This window comes from Erpetoichthys calabaricus, chromosome 5 (assembly GCF_900747795.2).
Source record: "Erpetoichthys calabaricus chromosome 5, fErpCal1.3, whole genome shotgun sequence".
Lineage (NCBI taxonomy): Eukaryota > Metazoa > Chordata > Cladistia > Polypteriformes > Polypteridae > Erpetoichthys > Erpetoichthys calabaricus.
In genome coordinates this window covers 106,691,727-106,719,329 of record NC_041398.2, presented here as the reverse complement: position 1 = coordinate 106,719,329, position 27,603 = coordinate 106,691,727, and the positions used below count along the sequence as shown (strand labels likewise).

The window sequence follows — 27,603 nt, the reverse complement described above, 5'->3', positions numbered from 1 at the left end:
GTGGGTGCAAATTTTCAGCTCTTCATATAGGCACACTCCATTCACTGGTCAAATATTCTGATTGTAAAATACTGCTTTGCTTACAGATTCCAGTGTCACAATGACCCCAGTTCAAAACAGATCCCTGTCCACCAAAGGCACAAACTCCCTTCCTTAGCTGTCTTTTTATGTAAGGTAGTACCTGATTAGTTTGTTAAACTTTCATTTGTCAACAGTTTATATCTGAATTTGAAGAGTTTCTAAAGGTTGACATAGGCTTTGTGGACAACATTAGCAGCATGTAGAAAGCCATCAAATGTTTTATCTGTGCCTATATGATATTGAACATTACTTATTCAAACAATACAATTGCTGAACTCAAGTTTGAAAAAATAAGCTTATTCTTCTTTATCCAGACTAGAAACAAAGTTAAACTCTTCTAATTCATTCCAAATCCACCATATCCTAGCTTACTATTATGTAAATGGGAACCAACAGGGCATACTGCTCACACTAAGAATTAAGACAAACGACTTCTTTGCATAAATCCTCTCTATTTGCACTAAACTTGCCACAATTTTTAATGATCCTAAAGAACGTTTTCTCCCACTTTCTCCAGCTGCTTGACCACCTCCATCAAGTCTTTTCCTGACAATCTTCTTGAAAAATAAAGTGATGTTACGTATTTGAACAGAAATATCTACAACATTAACTGTAGCAATGTTAAAATTCACAGTGAACTTAATATTCTTGTCACAGAAATTTAAATAAAAATGGAAGCATGTTAGAGACTCTGAAGTACCCTGCCAGATCAAAAAGACATCTTTGTATTGTCCTCCAAGTTATATATTTAAAAAAAAAAAAAAAAAAAAAGAACTGTAGTCCGAAAAATTGAATTGTTCTTCCAAACCTGCTGACAGCAATACACTGTTACACATGGCTAGTTTTCATCTTCGATCTTTGATAAACAACTTTCCTGTCTCTCAGTTTCTTCAAATTAGAAGAATTTGTTCCAAACCTCTTTCAATATATAAAACAAGCAAGCTCTCTGGTTAGTAGATTTACTTCTCAGGGTTATAATACAAGTATTGCATAGATTGGCAATAAAAGAGCATTATATGCTGATCATGATTGCTTGCTTGACTCAAGTAAAAGAAATTGCACCTAATAAATTGGTGTGCACTTTTACATATCCAGGCTTCAAATCCATAAAAATAACACTGACACATTTTACAAATTAACCCTGGTTTTCCAAGATCCCCACTTTTCAACTTTATCAGTAATCAAAGGATTAAGGACTTATTAATTAATGCAGAATGAGGCTCTGTTCCTTCCACTCACTCTTCTACTTCTGTTAACCCCTTAATATTTAACAAATTGGGTCATTTTTCACAGTTAATATGCAGCTGTTGTAGTCATACATTAAATGTGATCTGATTGTCATTAACAATGTGTGTGTTACTTTAAAACAATGTTCTCATTTTAACAGTAAAGGAGTAATCTATGTATTGACTTGTCCCTGGCCATACTTTTACATGGAAAAAAACATTAAGACCGGTTAAACATAGAACTATGAAACACAAAAGCAATATTCACATGAGCTTTATTCAACATACTGTATATTTTCAAGAGATTTGTTTTGGGGAAAAAAAAGTTCTGTATTTCAAGTTACATATTCAATGTTGCAAATCGTTACTCCCTCTATTAGGATGGAGACTTTGATACTCATTTATTATAGGCAGAAGCAACATGAATCTTTAAAGTATAATACGTTATCACCACAAGCCCTTAATGAGACAAATACATTAGTCTGCTACCTATAAAATAGTAAAAAAAAAAAAAAAAAATGAATGTCTGTGTATACTGATGTTGGTGTGTAACACCTGAGGCAATTCTGTTTATTTGTTTCGCCTTCACTATAATGTACTATTGGTTCTGAACAGTTTCAGTTATTTAAAGGTGTTTATACAGTCCATTTGTATATTATTTCCAGTGAGCTATATTCTACTTTATTCTCTTCCCTACAAAAAAGCACACATTAAGAAATACTGTACCAAATTTCCAACAATTGTACACTATATTATCATTATTTATTATTTTTATATTTTTTGATTTGTTTATAGTTGTTTAATGATTTGTAGAACTACATTGCTTGGCCATGAAGAAGGAAAAGTTGGTCCCAAAACGTGTAGGCTATTCTACTTTGTGGTTGGTTTCTTCACTAGCTGCAATAAAGTCTGAAATATCTAAGGCATTGTTTGGTCTTTTGAGTGGCTGTCTCCTACTTGCTGAAGATCAAGCACCTGTAGATATATACTATAGGAAATGGACTTTTCCTATTCACCTCAATTTTTTTCCTGGACATTAATATAAAGAATATGGAACGGTTTGTAAATTATGCATATTGAACTATATGACTGCTTGCTTAATTGTTGGTTTATATTTGTGAACACAATTGTTGCTCTCCTCAGTATTTTTTGTGTTTTGATCTATTATTAGTATTAAAATCATCTTTTATCTGTGTTATCATTAAAAATCATTCATCCAGTGTTTGTCAGCATGACTCTCGAAGTTATCAGATCATTTATACTTGGCAGACATATATCAGTACACTGCTTTTGACTGCTTTTGTTCAGAAAATTAACATGATTTTTAACCTAAATGCTACTGTAACCCACGTCATACACTTAAATTTTCATTTCTGTTTTTAGCAATGTTTGACCATATACAGTATATAGAAAATAAACTTTCAGCAATAAGGAGTTGCTAAAACTAATCCTTCAAATTTTCATCCAGCCATCCCTACAGAAAAGAAAAATTACATACACAATTTTGCCAGTGTTATCTGTAACATCATGCACTCATGCAAACCACCGTCATGAAAAACATGGTTTAGTGTATATAAACCTAATAATATATTTAAATAATAATAATTCATTACATTTATATAGCGCTTTTCTCAGTACTCAAAGCACTATCCACACAGGGAGGAACCGGGAAGCGAACCCACAATCTTCCACAGTCTCCTTACTGCAAAGCAGCAGCACTACCACTGCGCCACCTGTAAGGATACTAATACTAACTTTAGGTGTGTATGGTAGTCTGTTATTAATCAAGTTAGTTAAGTATGTTAATTATCAGGTCATATTGTTACTAAACCTTACTTAAATTTGCATATAGTAATTATAAGGGCTCATTTATACTTCACGCTCACAACGCGTACGCGCACACATCATGGCTGCCACGCATTCCCAGCGTTCATTTGACACGTCCTCCGAGCACGTCCTCAGAAATTAACGTGACGTGTGCGCGAGTTGCAGTACCAGCAAAAAGTCGGGGGGGGCGCAGTGTGATAAAGTATGACATCAGAGTCTCTGTTTACTATCTACATGTGACAGAAAGCCGCTATGCGGATCCTAAGGGATCAATGTGTGCGTTTCGGTGTTTGACGAATATCTGCATTTTGTTTCACCACATCGAACCATAAAGTTTCATGGTGCTTTTATATTCAAGCTTCACATACCATCTTTTGTGCCATCTTTTTTTCTGACGCTTCCTCCTGACCTGACAGCAGTGGCAAACAGCAATAGATCACCACACAGAACACATTAGTAGCACTGCTGTCTCACAGGGCGTCACGTCGCTGGTATTCCCTGCCTGGAGTTTACATGTTTTCCTGCTGGGTTTCCACAGTGTGCTCTGGTTTCCTTACAAAGATATGCAGATTTGGTGACACTAAAATGACACTAGTGTATGTGAGTGCTTGTATTTACCTTGCGATGAGCTGATGCTCCATGTAGGGATTGTTTCTGCCTCCTGCCCAATGCTAGCTGGAATGGGCACATCCTTGGATTGATGGATTTAATCATTAAACATCCTTTTCAGAGATATTGCGGTAAGGTGTCATCGGAATTTAATGGGTGTTCCAGGCAGTTCACAACACAGCAAAGCCGAATCTGTTCTAACCGTGATAATATCTTGCACTGCCACCCGGTGGATTCTTCCAGAATTACGTAAAGTATGCGCGCAAGTATAAACAATAAAACGCTTGCGTATCAGGAGTGTCCGCTGGAGCATGCATTGTGTGAAGTATAAACCTGTCATAATTTTGTTATAAATCAATATTATTAATTACATAAGTAACAGCTAGGAGAACTAAAACTTGTACCTCTTCATCATTAATTTTTTTTCCAACTGCTGTCTTCAAAAACGCTGTAATCACATTAACTAGCTCCAGAAATTCGGCAATGGTAAAAATGGTGGAATAGTCCTGGAACCGTGGAAAACTTTGTCCACATATTCCATCTGTTATCCTGTGAAGAAACTGCAAAAGAAAAAAAAAGTGGTTATCAAATCTCTTATCTTGCAATATTTGTATTCATTAAATATAACTGCACCTTTCTTTGTGGAATGGAATAACAGTTGAAATTTTATTACACGTTTCATTTAAGCAACAGGATCTGCTTTTATTCAAAGATTAAAGAAAACACAACACTGAATTAATCTTAATCTATCATGCTAACATCAGGTGTGTGGAAAAAAATAAACTGGCATATAAGGGAATCACTCTTACTCCATCATAATATAATCAAATTAGGTGAGAATATGAGTATATAGCACTTATTCTTAAGTTCATTTCTGTGGCTGCAGGTTTTCAATTAAACTCCTATCTTAATTAAGCAAGCTGTACATTACTTTTTTTAGGTTTTGCCATCAGTCTAAAATTACAAAATGGGGATTACTAAATGGGAATTTTATTGGAACATAAGAATTTATGTAAGCTACATGTGGATAATTTTGTGCATTGTCTAGTTTTTTTTTTTTTTTTTTTAGATCTATAGTATTTTTTTTTCACTGTGCATTTGTAAATCATTAAGTACATATGACTCAAGGCATTTTTGTTGCTTGAAAGAAGCATAAAGATATGAATGTGACACCTGAAAGTACAGCCTTTCACAAAATGAGATTCTCTAATTATGTTCCTAAAGAGAATGCCAGTGACAATTCACACTGACAGCTGGTGTACATGGTATGTCCAGAAATTTCCATCACAATATATAATTAAAAATTATCATGGTTACGGTATATATCACAGTATAATCTACATGCCTATGCACTCACCAGCCACTCTAGTAGCTACACCTGTTCAACTGCTTGTTAACGCAAGTATCTAATCAGCATATCACATGGGAGGAACTCAAAGCATTTAGGCATGTACACATTGTCAAGATGACCTGCTGAAGTTCAAACTGAGCATCAGATTGGGGAAGAAAGGTAATTTAAGTGACTTTGAATGTGGCATGGTTGTTGATGCCAGACGGTTGGTCTGAGTTCAGTTCAGAAACTGCTGATCTACTGGGATTTTCATGCACAACCATCTCTAGGCTTTAGAGAGAAAGTTTTGAAAAAGGGAAAATATCCAGTGAGCAGCAGTTCTCTGGGTGAAAATACCTTGTTGATGCCAGAGAGAATATCAAGACTGGTTGGTGCTGATAGAAATGAAACACTCACTCATAACCACTCATTACAACCGAGGTAGGTGGTAGAGCATCTTTGAACATACAAAACATATCGAACCTTGAAGCAGGACTACAGGAGCAGGACTGTCACTCCTGTCAGCCAAGAAGAAGCAACTGAGACGACAATTCGCATTGGACAACAGAAGATTGGAAAAACATTGCCCAATGGTCTGATTAGTCTCAAAAATCTGCTCCGACATTCTGATGGTAGGGTCAGAATTTGGCATCAATAACATCAAAGCATGGATCCATCCTTCCTTGTATCAATGGTTTAGACTGGAGGTGGTGATGTAATTGTCTGGGGGATATTTTCTTGGTTCACTTTGGGGCCCTTAGTATCAACTGACCATAGTTTAAATACCACAGCCTACCTGAGTATTGTTGCAGACCATGTCCATCCCTTTTATGACAGCAGTGTACCCACCTTCTGATGGCTGTTTTGTATCATATCACAAAGCTCAAATCATCTCAAACTGGTTTCTTGAACATGACAATTAGTTCACTGTACTCAAATGGCCTCCATATTCACCAGATCTCAATCCAACAGCGCACCTTTGGGATGTAGTGGAATAGGAGATTCACATCATGGATGTGTAGCCAACAGATCTGCAGCAACTGCATAATGCTATCATGTCAATATGGACTAAAATCCCAGAGGAATGTTTCCAGGACGTTGTTGAATCTATGCCACAAAGAATTAGGGCAGTACTGAAGGCAAAGTAGCCCCAACCTGGTAATAGCAAGGTGTACCTAATAAAGTGGCCGGTGAATGTGTGTGTGTGTATATGTATAGATGTGTGAGTTTCAACTTAATATCAATAGGTTAATGGCTTTGACTGATTTCAACATAGGGTTTACAAGCAGTGATATGATCGTCGTGGGCTACCCAGTTTCTTACCATATGCATGTACTAAAGTTATTCACTTACAGTTACTGTCTATTAACTAAAAATACTCAAAAAATGAACATTATAATATCATTACAATCTGAATTATTGAATACCAAAATTATTCATGATATTTACATTTATACAAGATATTTAAACCTGCTTTTATAGAAACTTCTCTCTTTATAACAGTAAACTATTTAAATGAGATTTGTCAGAAACACTTGTTTGTCAGGTTTGTGCATTTGCTACCTTGTACGAGTAGACATACTGAGGCTGATAAATGTGCACCTCAGAGATTATGCTCTTCCATTAATGCACTACATGATGATATGATCATGTTGGTTATAAAATGGATGTATGGTTGGAAATAAAACTGTAGCCATGCTCATTACAGTCAGAGGATGAATGCAAAGCCTCTATTTATCAAGGCTATACATAGTACTAAATTAAAAGGCTATTAATCTGGCCATCATTTAACTCCCTCATTCAAATGTTAAGTTAAATAACTAAAAAAGGTTAAAACAACTGCAGTTGCAGATGATTGGTCAGATTATCATGCTCTCAAACAAACACAAAATTTCTGAACCAATTCTACAAAATGATAAAAGTGTTTTTGCCTTCAAAATGCAGTGTTTATTTTATGCTTATTGAGGTTCCACTGGAACTGCAATAGCTTTTCTGTCTCTCTCGATCTCTCTGTCTTTATTTGTGCTTTCTCCTTTGTTTTTTATTTATTTTTTATGTTTTGTGCCTCTGTGAAGGGCTACGTGTTTAGTTGTTACATTTGCATGAGTTTTCACATGTATCTTTTAAGCAACAGTCCAAAAGCATTTCATGTTTTACAAACAATCAGCGAAGAAGAAAAGTAAAAAAACATATAATATAAACATAAAAAATACAAATATAGCACGTACAATTTCTAGCCTATGTCCAAGTATAAACTTATTTTTGATATGAATATTCAAGCTTTATTTTTTTCTAATTTGAAATCTCTATTATAGTGTTTGTTTTAGCAACACAAACACAATGAGGGGTGAAATCATATATGAATGTCTTTATATCTTGGACTTTAAAATGGCTGCAACCAAGTACAATGGCTTGTTCTTCATGTTACTAAATTGTTTGTTCACAGTAGTAAGAAGCATGATTTTCATTGTCTTATTCTTCTAATCTATCTCATTTTCTTGAGTGAGATGATACAAACAAACCGCTGAACTCCCTTGTCAGCTTTTCAAAAGGGGCTATATTTGAAAAGGTTATCTCCATAAAGTCTCTATTTACTTGCATTCAGTAGGGCTGACAAGTTGTATGCCACAGAATAATCAGACAAGGCTTGCTTCAGTGCCAGTAGTTTATCAATCATATACAATCAGGGTGGAAGAGTATGGATTATGTCAGTTCTGTACTTTATGTGATTTTGAAACAAATGTTAGGATTTCAGTCTTCTAGATTCTCACACAATTGTTCTGTTGATGTCAGCTCTGTTCACAACATGCAAAACAGTGAAAAGTTATTTCTAACTAGGAAATTCCAAGTCAGTCCACTGCAGTTAAGAACATACAGTATTTGTTCAGTGAGTGGTTCTGCAGTTCACTGTGTTGTTCTATATCTATATCTATATATGTAAAGTGTAACATGAAACGTCAATAGCCATCGAAAAGTGAAAAATGGAATAAGAACAAGTTTGTTTTTTTTGTTGCCATTTTTCAACTGTTAAAACCTTATAACTAATGGGTTAGAAGCACATACTGAGACAAAAGCTGCTTCTTTAAGTTGTAGTAGTGACATAAAACACAAGTTATCAAATGAAACAGGCAAAATGTTGTTCAGAGCACATTTCAGTAAAGAACTATATCTGTACTTACAATCCATTAAAACTCACATACATTTAACAAGTTCAGGAATTCTGGGAATTGAAAGCTCTAAAATGCAAAATATAATAAAGCTTTGAAAAAGTTGAGTTTGTGCAAAAGACTAAAAACAAAATGGTATGTGCTGTGTTTATTATTATTTCTCTGTGTTTGTCATAGAGTATAACTTTGGAATGAAATGATTACTACGTATTGTATATTGATTTAAAGATAAGGTTTGATTTTCTGGCACAATAAATTCACTTTGAAGCACTTCTGTAATTAATAGGAAACACAGTGGCACAATGGTTAGTGCAGAAATGCTGCTTCACAACTCGGGTACCTGAATTCAAATTAAGGCTGCAATGCTGCCATTGTGTAAATTGTGGTTTCTTTATACAATAAGTGAGTATGTATAAGTAAATGTGGCAGGTGTTAATCCTAGCACCATTCAAAAAAAGTAAGTTCACAAAATGAATGAAACTGAAATTAATGCTATAATCTAGAATTTACTGGAAAGGGGTATATGCAGATAAAAGGTAATTAGGCCTTGGTCTAAAATTGATTAATATAGAAAAAAGTTAATTAAGCTTTGTATATCAATACCAGGGCGGCACGGTGGCGCAGTGGGTAGCGCTGCTGCCTCGCAGTTGGGAGACCTGGGGACCCGGGTTCGCTTCCCGGGCCCTCCCTGCGTGGAGTTTGCATGTTCTCCCCCGTGTCTGCGTGGGTTTCCTCCAGGGCGCTCCGGTTTCCTCCCACAGTCCAAAGACATGCAGGTTAGGTGGATTGGCGATTCTAAATTGGCCCTAGTGTGTGCTTGGTGTGTGGGTGTGTTTGTGTGTGTCCTGCGGTGGGTTGGCACCCTGCCCAGGATTGGTTCCTGCCTTGTGCCCTGTGTTGGCTGGGATTGGCTCCGGCAGACCCCCGTGACCCTGTGTTCGGATTCAGCGGGTTGGAAAATGGATGGATGGATATCAATACCACAATCAATACCTAGATTTAATGGTGAACTCAGTACTATACCATCCAAGTACTAACATGAACGTTTTCATGTTAAGTCATACATAGTATCTTTATATTACTCTATCCATTTTCAAAATATTATTTGACCATGTTTAGGCTCATAGAACAAAAAAATCATTTTTAGGATATCATATGACACAATACCACATTTAAGCTCTCATAACTGAGCACTGCCATTTATAATTTAAATGTTATTCATTTATTACACTATTATAAAAATGAATAAAATAAATGTATTGGATTAGTACATCTTATAGTAATGATGAGAGATTTACCTTAAGAAAAAAAAATTGGCAAAAACCTTGGTTTCAGTCTATCATTACTTTCCATGTAGCCAGGCTATAGTAATATTTATAAAACTGGTCATTACTTGGACAGTTGTGCAACAAAATATGAGAAATCATTCCAAATGAAAATATTGCATGAGCTATATTAAAAAAAAAAGAATGTGCAGCACAACTTACCAAATTTCTTTGTCCCCCCACCCAGAGTATCATTACATTTCAGGCTCAGAAAATCTGCTTTTAAATGTTCATGAGCTGCTAGTTGCTATGGCAAAGATGAATCATCATCAATCAATACTGCACTATCATTCTTGTTTTTATTTGGAAAAAATAGTGTAAGGAAATGTAAAGAAACAGGATTCTGGAGGCTACTCAAACAAAACAGAGTCAAAACAGAAAAACAATTTTAGACAAAAAAAAAAGGCAAGCACCACCTCAAATCAAGCCATTCTGTACCATTAATTTTGCTATTTTATGCTTTCAACAATGAAAACTAGCACTGTCATATTTCTAGCTTGTTCACCTATGACTGTGTGGCCTGACACAGCTAACACTGCATAAACTAACTTACTTACCACACCTCCATTATGGGTCTAATTATCTACAATGACGAAGAGCCTTACAGTGGAAAAGATTCTCCTTCTGACTTAGTAGAGGCAGGAGAATACTCTCTAATGTCAGCAAAAACCTTAATAGCTGCACATACAGTGCATCCGGAAAGTATTCACAGCGCATCACTTTTTCCACATTTTGTTATGTTACAGCCTTATTCCAAAATGGATTAAATTCATTTTTTTCTTCAGAATTCTACACACAACACCCCATAATGACAACGTGAAAAAAGTTTACTTGAGGTTTTTGCAAATTTATTAAAAATAAAAAAATGGAGAAAGCACATGTACATAAGTATTCACAGCCTTTGCCATGAAGCTCAAAATTGAGCACAGGTGCATCCTGTTTCCCCTGATCATCCTTGAGATGTTTCTGCAGCTTAATTGGAGTCCACCTTTGGTAAATTCAGTTGACTGGACACGATTTGGAAAGGCACACACCTGTCTATATAAGGTCCCACAGTTGACAGTTCATGTCAGAGCAGAAAGCAAGCATGAAGTCAAAGGAATTGTCTGTAGACCTCCGAGACAGAATTGTCTCGAGGCACATATCTGGGGAAGGTTACAGAAAAATTTCTGCTGCTTTAAAGGTCCCAATGAGCACAGTGGCCTCCATCATCCGTAAGTGGAAGAAGTTCGAAACCACCAGAACTCTTCCTAGAGTTGGCCGGCCATCTAATCTGAGCGTTCGGGGGAGAAGGGTCTTAGTCAGGGAGGTGACCATGAACCCGATGGTCACTCTGTCAGAGCTCCAGAGGTCCTCTGTGGAGAGAGGAGAACCTTCCAGAAGGACAACCATCTCTGCAGCAATCCACCAATCAGGCCTGTATGGTAGTGGCGCCAGACGAAAGCCACTCCTTAGCAAAAGGCACATGGCAGCCCGCCTGGAGTTTGCCAAAAGACACCTGAAGGACTCTCAGACCATGAGAAAGAAAATTCTCTGGTCTGATGAGACAAAGATTGAACTCTTTGGTGTGAATGCCAGGTGTCACGTTTGGAGGAAACCTGGCACGATCCCTACAGTGAAGCATGGTGGTGGCAGCATCATGCTGTGGGGATGTTTTTCAGCGGCAGAAACTGGGAGACTAGTCAGGATAAAGGGAAAGATGACTGCAGCAATGTACAGAGACATCTTGGATGAAAACCTGCTCCAGAGCGCTCTTGACCTCAGACTGGGGCGACGGTTCATCTTTCAGCAGGACAACGACTCTAAGCACACAGCCAGGATATCAAAGGAGTGGCTTCAGGACAACTCTGTGAATGTCCTTGAGTGGCCCAGCCAGAGCCTAGACTTGAATCCGATTGAACATCTCTGGAGAGATCTTAAAATGGCTGTGCACCGACGCTTCCCATCCAACCTGATGGAGCATGAGAGGTGCTGCAAAGAGGAATGGGCGAAACTGGCCAAGGATAGGTGTGCCAAGCTTGTGGCATCATATTCAACAAGACTTGAGGCTGTAATTGCTGCGAAAGGTGCATCGACAAAGTATTGAGCAAAGGCTGTGAATACTTATGTACATGTGATTCTCAGTTTTTTTATTTTTAATAAATTGCAAAAACCTCAAGTAAACTTTTTTTCACATTGTCATTATGGGGTGTTGTGTGCAGAATTCTGAGGAAAAAATGAATTTAATCCATTTTGGAATAAGGCTGTAACATAACAAAAGTTGGAAAAAGTGATGCGCTGTGAATACTTTCTGGATGCACTGTACGTTTCAGGAAGCCTGAGGTATAACACACTCCCATCTTCATGATGAGGATTGCTGGTTGCGCAGCATTAAATTTCATAGCTTTACCGTCACAGATGAGCTGAAGAGGGCGCAACACGTATCAGCTACGGTAAAGGTTAAACAATATTTTTACTTCACATCTGAGAAAAATCTAAATGTCTCCACCTATGCTTACCAACTTCTATAAATGTACAGCAGAGTGCACCCTCACTGGCTACACAACACCTGTTCAGCTTAAGACCACAAAGCACTGCAGAGGATGGTGAAATCAGTACAGATTACTGGTACACACAAACACACAAACTGTGCAAGATGGCCAAGGTTTTCAGTACTATAATCTCTTTTTCTCCGACTTCCTCATGCCACTGGATTTTGGGGCAGTTTATATCCACAGATCATAAGGCTACTCAATATCCATTCATAGTGGTAAATACATTTTCTTGTATATTTGACATTTACATGTATTATAATATACACTAGGGGGCTCCGCCCCCTGCTCGCTTCGCTCGCGCAACCCCTGGTGTTGGGAATGACAAGAGCGTGATGTATGAATGAGATATAGAATAGTGTGACGGTGTAGATGATGCAAATAGAAAGCAAACAATAAAGTGTGTGGCACAGTGTAAAGGTTTATTTGAAAATTTCTTTGTACACGCCGTTTAAGTGTAAAAGGTAATTCCAGGTCAGAACTTGTAAGGGTCAATGAAGATGGTTATTGTTGTGATCAGAGTCAAGTTTGTCAGAGCTTAGAAAGAGTTGTGTCTCTCCAGGAAGTAATGGAATGACTTGGGTATTTATGTTTTCCACATTAATATTTTTTGGACATAATATAGTGCGTTGTGTTAAAAGGGGGCATTTGGTCTAATGAGATTGCTGTTCCAAATCTCTCTGTAACTAAGTCATCGCAGATAAAGGCTTGAGGAATTGTAATAATATGTGGCTGAAGTCCATCTGTATTGGTGAGTGTACAATCTCTCAGTTGTAATAAGCAATTGTTATGATCTGGTTCTGGACATCGTATCTTTTATACTAACTGTATCTTTTGAAAGCAATGCCAATTGTCTGCGTATTTTAAGGAGCACTGAACAATAGCTGAGCGCATGGCATCTGGAAGAATAGCTAATCACGGTCTTAAATCTCCTCCTCATAAAACTACCTTTCCTCCAAAGCGAATATCATTATTCATAAACGTTTGTAGAAGTTTATGAATGGTGTTGAGTAAGTGACTTCATGCCATTGTACATTCATCAATAATTAACATTTTTTCAAGACGGATGTCACGTGCAGTGCCACCGTTAATGTTCATAGTGGATACCGATTTGTAGGATCTAATGCAGTTGATAAAGATTTCACTTTCAGGTACATCGTTAGTTAGAAGCTTCTGTAGATATTCAGTATATGAATGTAAAGGAGGCAGTCTAATTTGACCCTTTTGACAACAACGTGTAAATGTATTACTTGTATTGCCAGTTGTTTCTTCAGGGAAGTGAACTGAATGACAGTGATTGCAAATGACATTCATTAATCCGAATGAATTTTCCTGGTGTATGTTTTGCTTGTGCCGTTTGAGAGGCGCGTTGTTGCATGTGTAGTATTTGGGACGTGTTGTTTTGGAGCTGTAAATCGATTTGCCTGTGCTGTGTGAGAAGCCCGTTGTAGCCTCCTTGCCGTTAACGTATGTCTGAGACGGGAGGTGTTTCGTTTTGAATCCGTGCCTTGTTGCGATGCAGCACTTTGATTGATAGATTGCGTCATGTGGATCTAGGATGTAGATTTGTGCATATTTGCGTTGTTGATTTGTTTCAGGGTGCACTGTTCCAATGCGATGCAGTATTTGTGCACATATGGGAAAGCAGTATGGGCCATTGCCTTTGGTGGCCTGATATTTACTCCGGTAGATGCAAAAGCAAATGAACTATTGTAGGATCTAATGCAGTTCATAAAGTTTTTACTTTTAGGTACATCGTTAGTTTAGAAGCTTTAGTTGAGCTTTGCGTTTTTGGAGTCGAGACATTTTTTCTTTTAGAAATATGGATAAGTAATAAGGAGTATTGCACTCACTGTTAATATGGAGCCCTTTCTGCGGTTGAACGGTTAATAGTGCCTTATTGTAATGAGATCCACCTATGCTGCATAGCCGTCTATTTTGTTGTTTCTTTCGTGTTCGTGTGTTTGTTCCTGTTATCCTTTCCTTTTCGTTTGTACCCGTGACCGTGTATTCATGACTTGTTTCTTTCTCAGCATGCGAAATATGGATAAGTAATAAGGAGGATCGCACTCACTGTTAATATGTTTCCTTTTCTGCAGTTGAACGGTTAATAGTGCTTTATTGTAAGGAGATCCACCTATGCTGACACCGACACCTATGCTGTCTAGTGTGAAGGTGTTGACGTTCACTTTAGAATATGTGGCTTTGGTGTCACTTCTTATGGATGTGTGTGGGGGGGGGGAGGGGGGGGGTGAGGATTGTTGTTGCGCGAGCGTCTTCTTTCTTTTTGTGTTCCTGTGTCTTGTTGAATCTCCCTCTTTGTGTGTGTCCCGTCCCTTGCTTGTAGGGTGGTTTTGTGTTCTTTTTTTTTTGTGTTCCATGGGCTTGTTGAATTCCCCTCTTGGTGTGTGTCCCGTCCGGTGCCTGTAGGGGGGATTGCCTTGCTGTTGTGCGCGAGCCTCTTTTTTTTTTTTTTTTTTTGGGTCTAGTTTCGTGTGCAATGTGTTTTGTGCTTTGCCTGCGTTTGACTACTTTTTTATGTGCCTTTTCCTTTTTTCGGTGCTCATTGCGCTTCATTTCTTTGACTCCTTTTTTCTCTTTTTTCTGTGCTCACTCCTTTTTTCTGTGGTCTTGTCCGCCTCTCGCGGCCCCTCATCCGCCTCTAGCGGCCTCTTTTGTCCCCCTCTCGCGGCTCCATATCCACCTCTCGCGGACTCTTTTTGCGCCTGCGCAGTACGTCTTTTTGCGGCTACGGCCCATGGCCGGATGTCCCTGCGTCCATCCGGTTTAGCATTCTCGGTTAGTAATATGGATAAAATGCAATATACATGCATGTACAGTATGTTGAATTCATTCCTTTTTCAACTGTTGTTGGTATTGTATTAATGTCACTAGTCTGAAGTAGACATGCAAGTAAGAATTTCATTGTTTCACAAAAATAACAAAGAGCCACAGAATTTCAATATACTCTGAATACATTACTCTTCCTACTACAATTATGATGTACACATGACAATAAACTAAAACTTCATCAAATCATGCAACTGCACCTTAACAGTTAAAAGGATTTCTTTTTTATAGAATTTTCTCCAAACACTCCTCCAAAAAAAAAGCTCATAAAATCTAAAAATGCCAAACACTGCAATACCATAATGCTTATTATCTCAAAACAAAGCCCTTGGTAAACAAGATACACTGAAGGAACATCAAATGAATTGAAAAATAACACTCATTGGTATACAAGCAAATTGCTGCTGTTATCTGTCAGAAAATGAACCATCTTATAATCAGGTTTAAACAACATGTAAAATGTTTAATGAAAAATCATAACTCTTGCTATCTCATTCTGCTAGTAAAAGAAATATTCAGTTACTACATTTACTTACTTTTTAATATCTCATGCAATAAGACCTGCCACCATGCTAAATACATAACAGCTATTATTTTGGATTCTGAAGTGCCTAAAGCAATTCAAATGACTCCAAGCTGTTTGCACAAATGATTTAGTGACCACTTAATAAACAGCAGAATATGTGTCTGCCTTCATCTATGCTCTCCTATGTGTACAAGTGCACAGTGGAGCATCCTGGTACAGCACTTGCTCAGGGACACAAAGCACAATGGAGGGTGGTGAAGTGAGCTCAAAATATTACTAGCAACCAGCCCCTTCTGTTCAGAATACAAAGGCAAACTGTATTATAAAGATTGCTTTCATCCTGCATATTTACTTTTTCCTACCTCTAACTAATGTGTGTATATAGTATATTTATATTCCAATCCTACAATTTTGTAGGGACACAATTAATGTGATACCTTTTGAATTAAAACACGACCTATTGTGCCTTTTTTTTTTTTTTTGTTTTAGAAACGGGACCCAACACCCAATCTTTACTTCTACGACCAGTGTTCCCACCTTCCACACAGTATTAATATGGCAAAACACCCCCTAATGTTCAGTGCTTTCTGTATTTACAACTGGAGTTCATCCACCCCTGAGGTTTAGTCACTAAAGAGCTTTTTATTTACCACTGTGATCTCCACCATACCAATGCTTCTGGCACTACCTACTCTGGGGAGGGAGAATCCTCAAAGTGCTCTTTCCACTCTTGACGATACCTTTCATCATAGGCCAATATGTCTACAAAATTGCTGAGGATAAGCTGGATAAGGACCCACCATGTCATGGAGCAGCCATGGCTGTTCCCCAGGGTCAAGTTTATTTTTTGTTTATTTAATGATTTTGTTTTATCTTTAGTAAATATGTTTTTTTTTTTATTTAATGGTTTTGTTGTTTTTCAAATATTTTCCTTTTTAAGTTAATCTGGTTTTTGGTATTGTTTCATCTGTTGTAAATGTGTTTTCCTTTACTGTTTTTGTTTAAATTGTGTTGTTCATTAAATATTAGTGTTTACGTGTCAAGACCTTGAGATATATACACTATGCTCTGTGAAGAGAACATCAGGAGGCAGTTCCCCACCTAATGTCACCAATGAAGGACCGTAGTCAGCCACCCTATATATTCTGGAAGAGGGTCAAAGTCATTCAGAGTGAGATTGTACTAGTGTTATCGAGTTTTTATCTTTGTGAGCATCCATTTGACTGTTTTTTTGTTTTTTGTTAAATTTCTGCTGTTTGTAGTTTAGCTTCTGGATTATAGAATGGCTTTGTTTGATTTAGTTGCTTTTTCAGGAAACCCTGTTTGTTTTGTTCTTTTTTATGCCCTGCCCGTTGGTCCTTCTCCTTTTTGAATATTTAATAAATATCTTTAATTAGAAGTAAACTTTGTTTTGTTGGAGTCTATAGACCAAAGGTTTCCCTCTCATCTTTTAACCACTATTAAGAATGTGTAAATTTAAAAATCTTATACCCATTTCTGGGCCTGTACGGGCTTTAAGCCAGCATTTTGTGTTGGTGTTAGGAGGCCATTTCCGGAAGGCCTGGGTCTGAATAGAGAAATTTTTTTTTTTTTTTTGAGGACTGCACCTCTTGTGTTATGTTTTTTTGTCTGGAAATCACAATAAATCTATCCCTGAGTGTGCCTAGATTTCTTTGAGGCTATTTAAAAGTAATGGCATAAACTTAGATTTATATCTTTATACCCAGCCCCCTCCCCTTGCACTGCAAGGAAATTCTCTTTCTTCAGTTTCACAGTTCCTCTTACAACTGGTATCAACCAAAGTGTCCCCACCATTACAGGAACCAATAACCTTTCCTGGTCATAACTCCATGCAGCTGCTTCATCTCATCAAACAAGTTACATTCAGTGCATGTCTCTGAATTCTCCAGAGATGCATATGATTTTCTGGAATTGACAGTCGAACTTATCCCAAACAGAGTGATCCAAAATTCACTCATAGAACACTTTCACTGCCTGCTTAACTCATTCAGGGCTTTCTCAGTAGCAGACCAGGGGGCTTATGTATAAACGGTGCGTACGCACAGAAATGTTGCGTATGAACATTTCCGACGCTCAAATCGCGATGAATAAAACCTAAACTTGCCGTAAACCCACGCACATTTCCACGGTACCTCATACCCTGCCCTATGTAAGTTCTCCGCTCGGTTTTGCAGACTGGCGGCACCCCAGCGTCAAAGCAGTGCTACTGTTCCTTTGTGGTTACCCTTTCTTTCTTAGATCCACATTCCTGACACAGCTTTATAAATACATTGAAACTAACTGCATACTGTTTATTAGTGTAATGCATCTGATTGTAAATAACCTGTAACAATATAATGGTCCAGGGAATAGCCATAGTATTCCAAATACCATAACTGCTTTAGCAGTTACTCTCACTGCACCATCTTTTTCTTCTTTCATCTGCTCACATTAAGGGTTGCCACAGCGGATTATCTTGTTCCATATTACCCTCACTGCACCACTCGGAGTATTTATATCACTGTATCCGAGTTTGGAATCACAGCAGCAGCTGATCGACAAGAGAATTATCGGTATACAGGATCAAGCACACGCTGCCTCAGCCATGGCAAAATGCTTCAGAGCCTTTCCTGTACAGACCTCTCGGTTCAGAAAGAATTTTCTTCCCAAGAACTTTAAACGCACTCAATCAGTCCATCAAGTGCTCCTTGTAGAACTGTTTGTACTTATAAGTACAATTACCTCACTGTAAACTTGTACTACAATTATAATATTGCACAACCTGCGCCATTTAATAAAGCACGTATTTACATATAATGACGACATCATTTTTAAGATGAAATGCAGAAAAATATGTTGATTATATTATACAGATAACTAAATTCATTTAAATAATCTATATTGTTAATAATTAAACATGTGAGAACACGGTGCCGCAGCGCTAGCTAGTTCACGGATTGTTCCTACCCTCGTGCTGTATTCTTGCTGGCTGGCGTGACACTGGAAGGATAGATGGATTGAATAATTAAACACGTACTATGAAAATATTTTCAATGTTTCTTAAACGTTTTGAATAATCGTCGTTCTAAGCTTACATATTGGCTTCACGTCTATTACAGAGCTGATTGTGTGGCGATTGGCTATTTGGAGAAAGAAAAGTAAGGACAGGAACTGGAGGTTAGTACGTTTGAAAGAGAGAGACAGTACTGCTGTAATAAATTATTTCATCGAAGGTCCCGCATGGCACAGCAAGCATCTTGCGTGAGACAAGAACAATCACTGCGCCACTGTGTTCCCATGTTTAATAACATGCTCTCATTCCTATCATCATGAAAAAAGATATCACGTTTACAGTGGAACCTCGGTTCACGAACGTCTCGGTACACTTACAAATCGGTTTACGACCAAAAAGTTCGCCAAACTTTTGCCTCAGTTCACGACCACACACTCGGTATACGAACAAGCCAGTTTCCCTTTCGGTTTGTACATATTCAGTCTCTCCCTGTGCAGCGAGCAAGAGTGACAGAGCACGACACACACACACACACACACACAGGCAGCGCGAGACAGAGACGCGCACAAACACGGGCAGCACGAGAGAGAGACAGACGCACACACACAGGCAGCGTGAGAGAGAGACAGACGCACACACACAGCAGCGCGAGAGAGAGACAAGACGCAACACACACAGGCAACGCGAGAGAGAGGGGGGCTGGATGCATAAGGTAGGAAGGCAGTTAAAGAATGCACTGGGCTTGATTTTGTTTTCACTTCTGTTTACAGCAATCGGTTCGTAGCGTGCATTGGTGCAATGTTACTTTTCTTGGTGGTTATTAAATTACAGATTTTTTTCAAATGTTCATTTTTTTCCCTGTGCTTAACACTAGAATTACCAGAGCCTACGAAAAAACTCGTAAATCCGTCCCACCTTAAATCGCGTCTTAAAGCCGTTTGCACATCTCCGCCAGAGTCTTTTGTCATCTAAATGTGCCGATTAAACAAAAGCTACTAGCAGCCAGCTATTCCAGCCCCCCACCGACTTAGAATGAACTCCTAGCTCATGCCTTGCCTTGATTTGATTATTTGGGATTGAAGTGGAGTTTTTACAGTGGAAATAATTTGAGCGTTATTTGGAATACACGCATTTCATGTGTGTTCCGTTTCTACAGTATAGTAGTAGTCTGTGCAAACACATTTTTAAAACAGAAACGTTTTTCATATTCTAATAGTAAATGACAAAATGTAGGCATAAACTATATAACGTATGATGCCTGAAGTCCAAATATCAAAGAAACACTTTCACAAAAGGTATAAATAAGAGAACACGTGCGCTTTTCTTCAAAAGTATAACTGCACAAAAAAAAAAGCCGCGTTAGCATGCCACATTGACACTCTTACTACGACTGCCGCGGTGGCGTAATGGTATCAGCTCCTGACTGGGGATCAGAGGGTGGCGAGTTCGATCCCGCACGGCTCCACTCGAGAAATGAACTGCTCTTATTCTTACAATTTTACAATAACAACATAAATTTCATTTCAGTCTGTAACAGCCGGTGTAACTTATGATACTGGTAAAGGTTAGCTTTTTTTTTTTAATTCACTTTTCATTCTCGCAGTTGATGCATACTAACGCCCCCCCCCCCCCCCCCCCCCCCCCCCCCCAAAAGGGTTCTGACACATAAACGCTGGCGAAGCTGCCTTCCTTCGTATCTCACCGTCACTTGATTTTCTTTTTATTCAGTGTTATTGAGTGTTCCTGCCAGTCCCCACTTGTTGCTGTATGCTGTTTCTTTTGTACTCCAGGACATGCAGAGGAGAGAATGATTTCACATTATTTATGCTGTTTTCACATAAAGACTGCAGTATACTCGTGACTGCATTCTCGTACCAATGCACTTTTTCCATCACCTTTTCCTGTAAGAAGCAATGTACTCACTTCTCTCTATGCTGTGGTTTCTATTACACACCTGAAAGAGACAATATATGTGAAAACTTCATCGCACTAATGCAATATTATTTGAAAACGAACAGCGTCAGATCAGGTGTGAAAATTTTATGTGAGATACTGGTAAAGGTTAGCTTTTTTTTTTTTTTTAAATTCACTTTTCATTCTCGCAGTCGATGCATACTAACGCCCCCCCCCCAAAAGGGTTCTGACACATAAACGCTGGCGAAGCTGCCTTCTTCGTATCTCACATAAAATTTTCACACCTGATCTGACACTGTTCGTTTTCAAATAATATTGCATTAGTGCGATGAAGTTTTCACATATATCGTCTCTTTCAGGTGTGTAATAGAAACCACAGCATAGAGAGAAGTGAGTACATTGCTTCTTACAGGAAAAGGTGATGGAAAAAGTGCATTGGTACGAGAATGCAGTCACGAGTATACTGCAGTCTTTATGTGAAAACAGCATAAATAATGTGAAATCATACTCTCCTCTGCATGTCCTGGAGTACAAAAGAAACAGCATACAGCAACATGTGGGGACTGGCAGGAACACTCAATAACACTGAATAAAAAGAAAATCAAGTGACGGTGAGATACGAAGGAAGGCAGCTTCGCCAGCGTTTATGTGTCAGAACCCTTTTGGGAGGGGGGGGGGGGGGGGGGGGGGCGTTAGTATGCATCGACTGCGAGAATGAAAAGTGAATTTAAAAAAAAAAAAAGCTAACCTTTACCAGTATCATAAGTTACACCGGCTGTTACAGACTGAAATGAAATTTATGTTGTTATTCTAAAATTGTAAGAATAAGAGCAGTTCATTTCTCGAAGTGGGAGCCGTGCGGGATCGAACTCGCCACCCTCTGATCCCCAGTCAGGAGCTGATACCATTACGCCACCGCGGCAGTCGTAGTAAGAGTGTCAATGTGGCATGCTAACGCGGCTTTTTTTTTGTGCAGTTATACTTTTGAAGAAAAGCGCACGTGTTCTCTTATTTGTACCTTTTGTGAAAGTGTTTCTTTGATATATGGACTTCAGGCTTCATACGTTATATAGTTTATGCCTACATTTTGTCATTTACTATTAGAATATGAAAAACGTTTCTGTTTTAAAAATGTGTTTGCACAGACTACTACTATACTGTAGAAACGGAACACACATGAAATGCGTGTATTCCAAATAACGCTCGAATTATTTCCACTGTAAAAACTCCACTTCAATCCCAAATAATCAAATCAAGGCAAGGCATGACCTAGGAGTTCATTCTAAGTCGGTGGGGGGATGGAATAGCTGGCTGCTAGTAGCTTTTGTTTAATCGGCACATTTAGATGACAAAAGACTCTGGCGGAGATGTGCAAACGGCTTTAAGACGCGATTTAAGGTGGGACGGATTTACGAGTTTTTTCGTAGGCTCTGGTAATTCTAGTGTTAAAACTCATAAAAAAAAAAAAAAAAAGTGTTTTTAGCCAGTGGTTGGTAGCACTATAGCGCGAACTATTGCAGTGTTAATTTTCTCTGTTGTTCATGGTTTTCTCAGTGTTATTCCATGTTTTTACATTTACTATTACGCTGTGCATTCTATGGTTTAATTACTATATTTGTGCTTAAAAAATATATTTATATACAGCTCGTATGGTCTGGAATGGATTAATTGTATTTACATACAATCCTATGGGGGGAAATTGGTTCGGTTGCACGACCAAATCGGTTTACGACCAGAGTTTTGGAACGAATTATGGTCATGAACCGAGGTTCCACTGTAGATCTCAGTATTTTAATTATTCAGAGAGCTGTAATATCACGAATGTAATGCATTCTGTGTCCTGTCGGAGGAAGAGAAAACCCGGAAGCACGTAGTGATTCACACACAGAGCACATAAGAGATCAAATACAAAACAAAGCATTTAACGTGCTACTTTAGTTACAATGGGATTTGAGAAACTACTAAATTAAACGATTTTAAGATGAAGTTTATGATTTTCTACTTTAATCACGTAGTTTTATTTTGTCATTAAAGTGGAAATTCTGAGATTCAAGTTGACATTTCGAGCTTTTTTACCCCCACTGTGTGCCTATTTTTTTTCTCTGTACCCTAATAAGCTTTCATATGACACTCAGACGGTGGGCTACGACTACGGGCCTTTTCACTGCGACTTTGATATGTGACAACTTCTTTTTTATTTCGGGCACTGTGCGACTTTGTGAACTTGAGCTTTTTGAGTTTCTCCAACACTCTATGTCACTCGATCAACTTCCTTTTGTTGATTATATCACTGTTTAAACCAACGAATAGTAAGTTTTTCCTTCCTTCCACTTGGTACTCGCTGAAATTCTTCTATTTTCCCCCGTGCTTTCCCCATTGTCTTTCACAGAACGCTGAGCTTAAGGGCTATTTGTATTGATTTGCATATTCAAAGAGGCGTAATTCTGGGAGGAGTTGGGCTGGGGCAGCAGGCGCATGCACATGCATTACTTTTCACACTGATCAGGATTTATGTAGCGGAAGAACGTGGAAGTTGGCGAACGCACAGATTTATGCATCTGGATTTTTCTGTGCGTATGCACATTCCCGCTTTTGTGCTTATGCCATGTTATAGTGCGAGTTCTACGCACAGCGTTATACATGAGGCCCCAGGTCACCAGCAAGGATTAGGCAGGGTGTTTCTCCTATCAGCATACTTCAAGATATCGCTGGCTTTTCATGTTTAAGCATTTAAGTCTCTTAATAAGACAAAAAAGCAAAAAGTACCCTTCCAAACACCAAATTCAATATGTCTGTATATGCCTAACAACAGTCAAACTCTTCCATTTTGCAACTTGAAGTCAAACTGAGGTGCTCATCTTGTTCACTCTAATAAACTCCAAAAGTACAACACTAAGCCACGGCCTGTTAATGTCTACATAGCCTCCCAGTGACTCTCCCATGGGGTAACAGGGTTCCAAAACAAGCTCGGATATCTGTTACCATTCTTGACATTCAAAAGATTCCACAGAAACAATTACACTTGGCGTGAGGGTCTTGACATTATTGAAATGAAACTTAGCAAAAACAGGTAGATCTAATTAAACTAAAATGAATTTAAACTACCTGTAATTTTGTTCTATAAGAAGCAAATTAAAAAATGTCATGATTTTGAAACATTATTAAAACTCTGCAGCTCAACTCGCTAAGTTTTATTTTCTTTGAATGCACATAAAAATATTATGCTTGTCGAAGTAAGTTTATTAAGGTGATATACAAAACCAGATCACCAGAACTAAAGTAAAATTACCCAGTGCCATGAGTGTCAAAAGTATGCTACATTAACACTGCAATTTTGCAAACATGAAACACAATTAGGATTTTGGTCATAAAAGCAACTTTTCTCTTTAACTAATAAGCACATTATTTGCCTTCATTGTGATGATATCAGCTTTAATTTTATACCACAGTAAGATGAAGTTAGTGTTCTTAGTAAAAGCAACATATTATGAAACAGTACATTGATGTTCTTGCAAAACATCCCCCATATTTTTGCAAGGGTGACATTAAATTCATGGCACACATTTGCAATGAGATACTGTAGCCTGTTACATAGAACATAATATGCCAAACAGTAATACAAAAAAGCAAAAAGCTCCTTCCCATGCTGCAGGACAGCCAAATAACAAATTTCACATGCCATGAAGCAGTTCAGTTGACAGCTTTTCTACATAGCCACATGGTAAGCTAACTGAAGACAAAAACGTAAAGCATTCAAGTTTAGTTCAGGTTTGAATGGTCACCTTGAGGAAACATTTGAATCTGTTTAGTACTGCTCACATCAGTTTATAATTTTGGAATCATTGCACAGGATAATTAAAAAGAGAAATAATTAATAACATATTTTCAAACCCATTTAGTCCAATGCAGAGGCATGACAGGACAGTGTTTATCCCAGCAGTACTTGCTATAAGGCAGGGAAAGCCATGGAAAGAGTCCTAGTCTGTCTCAAGGTTAAATGACATGCCCATCCATATTCAGAGTTGCATATTTTGAAATCAAATTTCCACAAGTTTTTGGGAAAGCAAAAAGATATGCGAGTACCCGGAGGAAAGCCCGTGCACAGGGAAAACCTGAAACCTCCAGACAGAAAATGACCTGCTGCAGATTTCAAACCAGGACATTGGATCCATAAAGGCTACACTACAACCTATGCTTCCATGCCAACTGCAATTATGAGTGTACCTTTGTTAATTAGAAACAAAAAACTGACACAAAGGAGTAAAGAATAAATATTTAAAACAGTAATCTGTTCTTAAAAGGTTAAACATTTTTGTCATAACATGAGGACTACTACATACTGTATAACAAGTTTATAAAAAAAAAAAAAAAAAATCAGATAATTGTCTAAATTTCTTTAAACAATTTAGCTTGAAGAGCACACTAGCCAGCCTTTTCCTTCTACTATAGCTATTGGTCCCCAGTATGAGTTGCCTATAGAGGAGTATCTTCCTCCAAATGTGCTCGGATAGCCCTCTAAGCATCTCTTATAGACAGAATGCTCATTCTTCTCGACATCATAGCCTAGTCACCATTGCAGGGGCAAGAAAGCATGATGGACATCTCTAGTGTTTTCTTCCCCCTGCCTGTCCCAGACAATGCATGCTATGCTCCTAACATAGTCATGCTAACAGGATATATAACAGGGTGTGCACCTTGTACAATCCATGTTGAAGAACGGCAAAGAAAACTTGGGAGCTGTTGGTTGGGGGGCAGGCTTTAACTTCGTCCCAAGCTTTCTCGCTCCAGTTCCATTGTGCTGTACTGAAATAAACTGGATATTCTGTAATTTTTAACTTCTATCGTCTTTTTGCAAAACTTTACATTTTTTTTTACTTTGTTCAAAATATGACCTCTAATATTGGAACCATTTCCAGACAACAAAATGAATGTTATAGCCTATCTTTGGAACAAGCACATTCATAAAAGAAGTGCTACTCATCAAATTATTTGAATTAATACCATATTGCTGCTCTTGGGCTCTAGGAACAACACTGACAGTTCGCTGTGCAAAAATCAAACAGGTTTATTTTTATTAACAAAAACATTTAAAGAAACAATAACGCAATCAGCAACTATAACCCCAATTCCAAAAAAGCTGGGAAGCTGTGTAAAATGTAAATAAAAACAGAATGCAAAGATTTTCAAATTTCATAAACCTGTATTTTATTCACAATAGAGCACAGAAAACATCAAATGTTTAAACTGAGAAAATGTACATTTCAAGAAAAGAATAAGGTCATTTTGAATTTGATGGCAGCAACAGGTCTCAAAAAAGTTGGGACAATGCTAAGGTTTACCACTGTGTAGCATCCCCTCTTCTTTTAACAACAGTCCTTAAATGTCTGGGAACTGAGGAGACCAGTTGCTGGACATTTGGGAAAATAGTGTTTTCAGTTGGTGAAAGGTCTGGACTGCAGGCAGGCCAGTTCAGCAACTGGACTCTTCTGCTACTAAGCCATGATGTTGTAATAGATGCAGTATGTGGTTTAGCATCATCTTGCTGAAATATGCAAGGTCTTCCCTGAAAAAAGATGTCATTGAGATGGGAGCATATGTTGTTCTAAAACATGTATACCTTTCATCATTTAAGGTGCCTTTCCAGATGTGCAAGCTGCCAATTCCATTGGTACTAATGCACTACCATACCATCAGAGATGCAGGCTTTTGAACTGAGCACTGATAATAAGCCAGAAGGTTCCTCTCCTCTTTAGTCTGGAGGACGCCACGTCCACGTTTTCCAAAAAGGATTTCAAATTTCGATTTGTCTAACTACAGAACAGTTTTCCACTTTGTCTCATTCCATTTTAAATGAGCTTTGGCCCAGAGAGACGTCAGCATTTCTGGATCATGTTCACATATGGCTTCTTCTTTGCATGATAGAGCTTTAACCTGCATTTGTGGATGGCACGGCCAACTGTGTTCACAATTATTTCTGGAAGTGTTTCTGAGCCCATGCTGTGATTTTCATGGCAGAATCATGCCTGCTTTTAATGCAGTGCCATCTGAGGGCCTGAAGATCACAGCCTTGTCCCTTGTGCAGAGAGATTTCTCCAGACTCTCTGAATCTTTTTATGATATCATGTATTGTATATCATGAGATATTCAAAATTTTTACAATTTTACATTGAGGAACATTATTTTAAAATTGTTCCACAATTTGTAGATACAATGTTTTGCAGATTGGTGAATGTGTTGCCAATTACCTTAATTAGTTGCAAAATGTTCCTCCAGTTGTTTCTTTTTAGTACCACTTAAATTTTCCAGCCTTATGTTACCCCCATCCCAACTTTTTAGAGACGTGCTACTACCATCTAATTCAAAATGAGCTAATATCCATCCATTTTCCAACCCGCTGAATCCAAACAGGGTCACGGGGGTCTGCTGGAGCCAATCCCAGCCAACACAGGGCACAAGGCAGGGAACCAATCCCGGGCAGGGTGCCAACCCACCGCAGGACACACACAAACACACCCACACACCAAGCACACACTAGGGCCAATTTAGAATCGCCAATCCACCTAACCTGCATGTTTTTGGATCGTGGGAGGAAACCGGAGCGCCCGGAGGAAACCCACGCAGACACGGGGAGAACATGCAAACTCCACGCAGGGAGGACCCGGGAATCGAACCCAGGTCCCCAGATCTCCCAACTGCGAGGCAGCAGCGCTACCCACTGTGCCACCGTGCCGCCCATGAGCTAATATTTTTCAGGAAATAGTAAAATGTCTCATTTTCAATATTTGATATGTTTTCTATTTCTGTTGTGAATAAAATATGGGTTTATGAGATTTGTAAATCATTGCATTCTATTTTAATTTTCATCTTACACAGCGTCCCAATTTTTCTGGAATTGGTGTTGTATTTACAACCCTTCCATTGTTACGGCCATGGGAGATGCTATCACTTAGGCCCTTACTCTTTCATTTCTTCATTTTTTCACTTCTACTTCAAAGTCTTCACAGTCCTTGGGAGCTTTAAATGTTGCTATCCCACAGGCTACAGTATGTTCATTTCAGCTATGGTACGGCAGGCAGATTCATTGTCCCACATCACTGTGTAGCTTTTGCCACTATCACAATCCAAACTGAAAAGCGTACCAGTTCTCCTTGGTGCCCCGTTTTCATTCCCAATCCCCACCATTCAGCATCACATTTGCTGCTTT

General features: G+C 38.4%; 1 protein-coding gene across 2 annotated transcripts in view; it reads right to left on the bottom strand.

Annotated features, from left to right (window-relative positions):
* Window positions 1-27,603, bottom strand: part of commd8 (COMM domain containing 8) — a 184,023-nt gene that overhangs the window by 23,588 nt on the left and 132,832 nt on the right. For both annotated transcript variants that reach the window (XM_051928359.1, XM_028801914.2), the window contains exon 2: window positions 4,148-4,303. In XM_051928359.1, coding sequence (XP_051784319.1) covers window positions 4,148-4,303 — 156 coding nt within the window. The remainder of the gene's footprint in view (window positions 1-4,147; window positions 4,304-27,603) is intronic.